This window comes from Myxine glutinosa, unplaced genomic scaffold (genome assembly GCF_964187855.1).
Source record: "Myxine glutinosa unplaced genomic scaffold, kmMyxGlut1.1 SCAFFOLD_2146, whole genome shotgun sequence".
NCBI lineage: Eukaryota > Metazoa > Chordata > Myxini > Myxiniformes > Myxinidae > Myxine > Myxine glutinosa.
In genome coordinates this window covers 8,257-16,246 of record NW_027618241.1, presented here as the reverse complement: position 1 = coordinate 16,246, position 7,990 = coordinate 8,257, and the positions used below count along the sequence as shown (strand labels likewise).

The window sequence follows — 7,990 nt, the reverse complement described above, 5'->3', positions numbered from 1 at the left end:
CTCTTAATATCATCTGGTGAATATAACCCACTCAAACAACGACCCTACAAATATTTGTTTATGCGTGGGAAATAATTTAATTCTCCTACAACTCTCCTCACCGTCTCATCCAACTCACCGGTATTTAAATTAATTCTCTTATTTGTTTTGTGAACTTTTTTACCAGTTGCCTTTTCAATTATACTTATTTGATATTTTTTACATTCATTTTGTTTTCCATTTATATACCACTCGAACCTTTTCTAATTAATAGCTCACTGTTAGGCTCATGCACACTCGAACCACATACCTTGAGAAATGACGTTGTTTCACTTGGATAACTTCCAAGGAATTCTCTTTGTCTTGTTTCCTGTTTTTCACAAACACACGCCCTCAGTTTCCAAAAGCTGACAAGCACTTCAGTTCCCCGAAATACATTTTGTTCATTATAAAAAGAGAGGTCTCCGAATGGGACATTTAAACATTGTGAACGAAGATGAGCTTGTCTTATTCCAGTCTTTCCTCTGATGAAGAATACTCGCCAGGACATTGGTAAGTTCATTTGGTATTAAACACTGTTAATGAGAGCTTTGTATGTGATTAATTATACAACTAATAATTTATTTTTCCTATTCATTGCAGCAATTCAAATATTGTAAATATCCTGGCAGAATTTCAAGTTGTTTCTCAAGAGTTCCACAACGAACTGAATACGGGTTTGAATAACCTACCTCCGAGATGGTGGGCTCAGAATGAATTCAATGTTTCACCGTTCTTAGAAAATTCACGTGAAAGGTATGATAGAAAATAAAAAACGAGAGGTGTGTGCATGTGTGTGTGCATGTGTGTGTGTGTATGTGTATGTGTGTGCATGTGTGTCTGTGATTAAAATAGAGAGATCGAATTGTGAGGAACAGAAATGAAAAAATGAGATTGTGTGTGTGTGTGTGTGTGTGTGTATGTGTGTGTGTGTGTATGTGTGTGTGTATGTGTGTGTGTATGTGTGTGTGTGTGTGTGTGTGTGTATGTATCTGTGAATGTGTGTGTGTGTGTGTGTGTGCGTGTGTGTGATGTTTTGTCAGGCTTACTTCAGCATATAATAGTAATTTCTCCTTATTTTGTTTGCAGTATTAACCTCGAAGACCAAAATTTTGAGTGGGATGATTTTGATTCCCCAAGGAGTGGTTATTTCCTACCAACCTGTGAACCTCTACATTTTCAACTCAACGATCTTGACGCTAAGCTGGATTTTTTCGAGGTAAGCATGTGTGTACGTGTGTGTGGTTCACTGTTTATAATAGGTACACCATATCCCTGCGCATCGTAAGAGGTGATTCAGGGTTGGTGTCAGGAAGGGCATCCGACCCTATATTAATAATAATAATAATAATACATTTATTTTGTATAGCGCTTTTCAAGACGCTTTGACATGGAACATAAATATGAAATAAATATCTCTCCCCTCTTGTCTTTAATAGAAAGAGATTCAAAACCTGAAGACATCTGCTGAACCAACCTTTGACTTGTGCTGGGAAGAAATTGATGACTTATGCTGGGGAGAAGTTGAATGTATACCTCAAGAAAAATGTTTTAATAATATAAAGATTTTAATGTTTTCAATATTTATATATATTTGTTTTGTTTACAATTATTTAATTATTAATTACAAAAAGAGAATAAAGGAGGGAACGGGGAGGTGCACCCCTGCCAAAGACCCTTCACCCCCCTCATCCCACCCCTCCCCTCCCCTTGTGTGTGTGGGGAAGGTGGGGGTGGGATGAGGGGGGTGAGGGGTCAAGGGTGGGGGTGCACGGAGGGTGGGGGATGATGGGTGTGGTCTGTGTGGGCGGGGTCTGTGTGGGCGGGGTCTGTGTGGGCGGGGTCTGTGTGGGCGTGGTCTGTGTGGGTGTGGCTTATGATTTTAATTTATTTAAATTTTTTTTTATTACCACTAATTAAATTAGCTAATCTGGGTGGGGTGAATAGAAATGTTGTTTAATGAATTATTAGCTTTGTTTTTTGTAATTCTTGCGAGTAAAATGAACCCAAGATTTCTTCTCGATTTATATCATTTAATTTGTAGGTCCAAGGGACTGTATCCATTACATCAACGATTATAAATAATTCATTAGTCCATTTTTGTGTATAACCTTTCTCAAAATGACTTTTCCATTTGTATATCCTTACAATATCACCAACTTTAAACTTGGGCTTTCTCAAATTAATCTCCTTTTCATATTCTAATTTTGTAAATGTTTCCGATGGTTTTGATTTTGTTGATGAATGAACTGTATTATTGTAATTATCGACAATATCCTGAATTAAATACACCCATTTTTGAGAACCGAGTTCTGTGAATTTTTTATATAATTTCTCTTTCAAAGTACGATTAAAACGCTCAATAACAACTGCCTTTCCTTCATTAAAGGTGCTGTATAATTTAATACCCTTCCCCTTAAGAAATTTCATGAATATTTTGTTATAGAACTCTGTTCCCTCATCAGTCCATAACTTCTTTGGTTTCCTTTTATCCCGATCAAATATTAGCTTAAAGGCTAACATTAAAGTATCACCCCTTTTATTTTTTAAAGGGACAACCCAGGCAAATCTACTCCTCAAATCAATAACGGTTAAAGCATACCTGTATCCCCTGTCATTATTCAATTCAATTAAATCAGCGGACCATATGTGGTCGGTGTATTTAGAATAAACCTTCCTTCTTTTAAACTTTGTGATTATAGGTTTGTGTAATTCTTCAGCCAAAAGCTCCTCAGTCTTGATGACATCATTAGAGCCTAATAGTTTTTTGAGGAATAACCAAGACCAAGTTTCAATTTAGCATTTATCAAATTTCTCACAATAAACCTATCAACTTTCTCTCTCAACGTTGGATTTTGTATCAAAGACAAATTATACAACATTTCGCTGTCGGCTTTATGTTTTTCAGTCAACGTAGTGGTTTTCCCATAAGCAATATCATGCTTCATACACACTTCGTCAACCCTATTTGTAGGTTTAGACCAAGGTTTAGGATTGTCAGCCTCATCTAATCTTTTATCCAAGTTTGTTCCTGGACCACAGAAAGAATACCCTGGAAGGTGTAATTCCCCTGGAATTCCAGTTGTTGTAAATTTACTTCCTGACAGAAACTTTTGTATGTCTCCTCCTCTTTTAGGAGAGATGAATTGGCACTTTTTAGAGCCACATACTTGACATATTCCTTTTTGATAAACTCTATTATTTTTAGCTTTAACATAAGAGATATTTTTAGATTTAGTTTTCTTTTTACATTTGAGACAATAACTCATATTTATTTATCAGAAAAATTCCGACAGAGTATCAAAACCTTTTTGGTTTTTAACATATACATTTCTATCTTAATTTTTAAAACATAAAGAATCCTAAGGAATGCCTTCACTCTCTCCTCCATTTATTTACAAATAAAACTAACTAAAGTCAATAACACCAACATCATCAACCACATAATCTTTTCCTTCTTCTTCTTCTTCACCACTTTCTCGTTTAAAATCTCCCTGAAATTGAAGACATTGACGTTGTTAATCTTGAAAATAATATTTCCATTAGACTTTTCATTTCTTTATTTTCCTCCTCAGTGCGTTGAGTTTGATTTATTTGCTGTAATACCTTCAATCTTTTATTAATCTCACTGATTTCCATCTTTTTATATTTTTCCTCCCTCTCTCTTTGCTCCCTCTCCTCCTTCTCTCTTTTCTCCCTTTCCTCCTTCTCTCTTTTCTCCCTTTCCTCCCTCTCCTCCTCCTTTTTCTCCCTTTCCTCCTTCTCCTTTTTCTCTCTTTTCTCCCTTTCCTCCCTCTCCTCCTCCTTTTTCTCCCTTTCCTCCTTCTCCTTTTTCTCTCTTTCCTCCTTCTCTTCTTTAACTCCTTCCTCATTTATCTTAGCAATTTTTGATATCAATATTTTCACAGCATTCATTCTTTCTTTATTTTCCTCTTCGGTGAGTTGAGATTTATCTTCTTGCTGTAATACATCCACTCTTTTTTGAATCGCTCTGATTTCCATCTCCCTCTCCCCCCTCTCTCTTTGTTCCCTCTCCTCCTTCTCTCTTTTCTCTCTTTTCTCCTTCTCTTCTTCAACTCCTTCCTCATCCCTTGCTACCCTTGAGTTTAAACCCCAAAGAATATTATACATATACTCATCTGGATTTTGAGATATTCTTGTATCTATAATTATTTTTCTCATAATAGGATACCAATAAGATTTGTTGACGATTTCTAAAAGAGTTTTATATTTCATAACTTTGAGAAGTTCATTTTTATTTAATATTTTAAACAAGTCTCTATTTGTGGGTTTAACAATATCAGTATAAGGCCAGTTTTTTATGACAAAATTCCCATGTATATGCTCCAAATCATAAGGTATGTAATACCGAGCACCCTTTTCTTGTAGGTATCCTTGAATACAAAAATTATAATTCTCTTGTAGTCTTCTTCCTGCCATTTATGTATCAGAAATATATGTGAGATTAATATTATGACAGGTAATACCACCCCATCTTCCCACTACCAAATCGGTTTGTATTCCTCGGCTTTCTATCCTTATCTCATTACCTTCCTTCTTTGTCATGCGAACCATCGCTATACTATCATATATTTTTATTTTCTTAAAATCACGTATTTGTTGTTTACTAATTGTACTTCCACATAAATCCTTATCTTCACCAAGTGGATAATATTCTTCTTTACGAGACTGATTTAAATCATGTAGGTCTTCTATGTTTATTGAAAAAGACCAATTATACCCTAAATCAGGCATATCATACCCCCATTTATTAATTCGCATATTAACTAAATGTCCTTCTTTATAAAATTTAATTGTAAGCAGGTAGTTAAATTCAATGAGGAAAGGTGTATGGTCAGTATAACCAGGTGTTGTGGTTGTAAATTTTACTTGTTTCACAAAACGTGCTGTTTTCTTTAAAGATATATATTGTGATAAATCACTGAATCTAATCAAGTCATTCGCATCTGTAGGGTTTGGATAATTGATTAATTTATAAGTATTCTTCATATTAATATTTTTACTTACACTATATTTTTGTCGTTCAGCCTGTGCCTTTGTATAATAATTTGATAAATCAATATCCTGAGAGGATTTTCCAAAGATAGAACCATCTTTTCCAACATAGGTCATTTATATTAGATAAAAAATGATATCATAAAAATTTTCATTATTGTTGAGTTGAAATAATACATATAAACATAATTGGCCACAACATTTAGAATTAATTTCTTGAACTTGGAATGTTTGATAAACACCATTCTGTAAGAATTGTATTACTTCAACAGGTGGTGGCATACCATAACTATCAAAATAATATTTATCCTGACTATTATGAATACAAACCCAATGAGAACCATTCTGTGTGTCTAAATTCATAATAATATTCTTTGTATTCTTATTTATATGTATTAATTCATCTCTCATACAAATAACCACATTATCAATTTTTAGTGTTTTACAATACTTAGCTAGTTCTATATTTGACGTTGTATTCTTTCCAAATTGTTTAAACCATTTATCCATTTATTTATGAGAAAGATACAATCCATTACCCCGTTTAGTTAGTTTAACACCCGCTTGAGCGATAGAGGAAAGCATATCTCCAACCAACAATCTAGCTTTATCAGGTAGACTTTCAAGTTTTTGAGCAAAATCTACAATTACACCACTTCCACTAATTTGTTTCTCCAACTCCTTGTTATGTCTTTCCAATTCTTTTTGAGCTTTTAGTTGTGCCTTCCTTTCGTTAGCAGTTTTTACCGCTGCTGAAATACCACCAGTCAATGCTCCCGCCGCACTTAAACCAGCAAATAAAGGAATTAGAAACGGGAGAAATCCTCCTCTTGACTCGTCTATTGAATATTTCTTTAACATAGGTTTCGTCATTTTAATTTTAAGTGATCCAACATCATTTAGTGTTTTTACTTGTGTGTGTGTGAGTAAAACATCAATTCTTACAGCTCCTTTTCTTTGAATTGTATTAACATTAATAATACAAGGCTTTTGATTTTGAATACAAGATGTTAATTTATTAAGATTGATTTGATTAACATATACCCCTACCATTTATTTATGAGAAAAAACCTATGTGATATTAATCATAACACCATTATCTGTATTAATCTGTAATTCTGTTTCCTCCAAAAGCAAACAATAAGCATCAACTTCTTCATTCTCCCCTCTTTCAATGTATAGAGAAGTATCCACTCGATTAGACTTTATAGTTTCCTTTTGAGAACTCAGGTCAATTGCGTAGATTGTATATAAACCTTTAAATGCAACCATATCCAAAATAGGATCATTATTACCATTACTTTCACACACTTTTTGGTAGGACTTGTAGGCTTCCGCATAATCATTTTTTTCCCAATCAATTTCCAATCTATCTCGCGGATAAAATGTGCCATCAAGAGAAACCCGAAGTTGTTTCACCTTAGCATTATCACTCAGCGCATTATTCTTATTAGTACCCTCCTCTCCATCTGGTTTTTTAAAAATGAGCCATAGGTATCGTGGCTTTCCTTCAAGAACACCCAAATTCCAAGTGTAGGTAGTGTGTTCCAGTTTAACGTGTTGACATCTTCTTTTAAGGTATGATACATTTAGCGGTTTCTTTGAGTTAAGTCTTCTATTTAACATCTCCTCCGTTTTAAGATTAGGAGTATATTCATTGATATACCAACACAAATCATTAATAACAAATTTATTATTGTCGCCAAAAGCATTTTCAGCCCCAAAAAGCAATCTATTTACATTATCATTCCTTTGTAGTTGAAATCTAATTTTAAGACCATACAAAACTTTATCATAATCACAAAATCCAAATATACCTTTAAGAGGTACTGCTACGGTAAAACTATTCTCAGCTTTTGCGTCATCATTATACATTGACTTCCTTTGACTATAACCAGGGTCTGCGTTTGTACCCGTTGACATATCAGGAATAAAACCTTCAACAGCTCCCTTACCCATTCTATCACTAAACGAATATAGTGTAAATTTCATCATTTCAGATGTAGCAGAGACATAATCAACCGCTTCAACCTCTTGTGTTCCAATATACAGGCGGACACTGTCAAACATTTTCCAGAAGAAATCATTTACGAGTGTAGCATTAGTATTATTCGCAGCCTTAGTGAATTTAAATTTACACAGCAAGAAACTATCAGCTATATTCAAGTAAGTTTGTTGATTATTTATTTCAAAACTTTTTGTTCCGTTTGAATTCCAGTCTGTTCCTGTTATAGCATTTACCTTAAAATAGTCTTCCTTTTTAGTGGAGTTTGAAATGATAATCGTATCATCCAAATCATAGATACTATCAATCGCTTCCATACTTGTATTTATATAGCATTAAAATTGTTGAAACCCTGACCCAAGTATTTTAATGATTTTTTGTCGTTCTTGTGAAGATAGTTGAGTTTTACCTTTTTTTATTTCTTTGATTGCTTGTAATTTATGAGACTCCTTTTGAGCATCTTTTATACTCTTTATAGCACCCGCAACGGAGCCCACGGCAGAAGCAGTTGAACCAATTAGGTCTTTATGTTTAAGGATGGTTGAACCAATACCCATTAGAGTATCAATTATCCCATCTCCTTTATTTCGAAATTGATGACCTACACCTCGTTGTCTCTTAGGTTTATAGTATCCTTTACCCACATACCTTGTATGGTATGGTGAAAGGTACATGCCCTCCCCTGTAATTATTTTATATTTTCCCAACTCATGTTTTCTCACAATAACCATTATTTATTTATTGAAAAACTTCACGTAGGTGAATTCTGATGGATATAATTTCATCATTAAAGGATATCATACGATTATCTTGGTCGGTTATCCTAAAACTTACTCTGTATATGGTTTTTCCTGACACAGGTAAATAGACAAGATTTTTTGGTTCCATATTAAATTTATAACCAATCGGGGTTGAGTATGCACTGAATGAAAATATTGTATTTGTTCTTAT

At 34.0% G+C, this 7,990-nt stretch overlaps 1 protein-coding gene across 2 annotated transcripts; it reads left to right on the top strand.

Moving 5' to 3' along the window:
- The first annotated feature begins 280 nt into the window (after positions 1–280).
- Positions 281–2,323, top strand: LOC144889271 (uncharacterized). Of its 2 annotated transcripts, none has more exons than XM_078769341.1 (4): positions 281–531; positions 651–774; positions 1,108–1,237; positions 1,458–2,323. In XM_078769341.1, exons 1-4 carry the CDS (start codon positions 507–509, stop codon positions 1,758–1,760), a joined length of 582 nt encoding a protein of 193 aa, XP_078625467.1. In that variant the 5' UTR covers positions 281–506; the 3' UTR covers positions 1,761–2,323. The 2 variants fall into 2 exon arrangements, with proteins under 2 accessions (XP_078625467.1, XP_078625466.1); XM_078769340.1 differs by having other exon boundaries at positions 622–774.
- Positions 2,324–7,990: the final 5,667 nt, after the last annotated feature.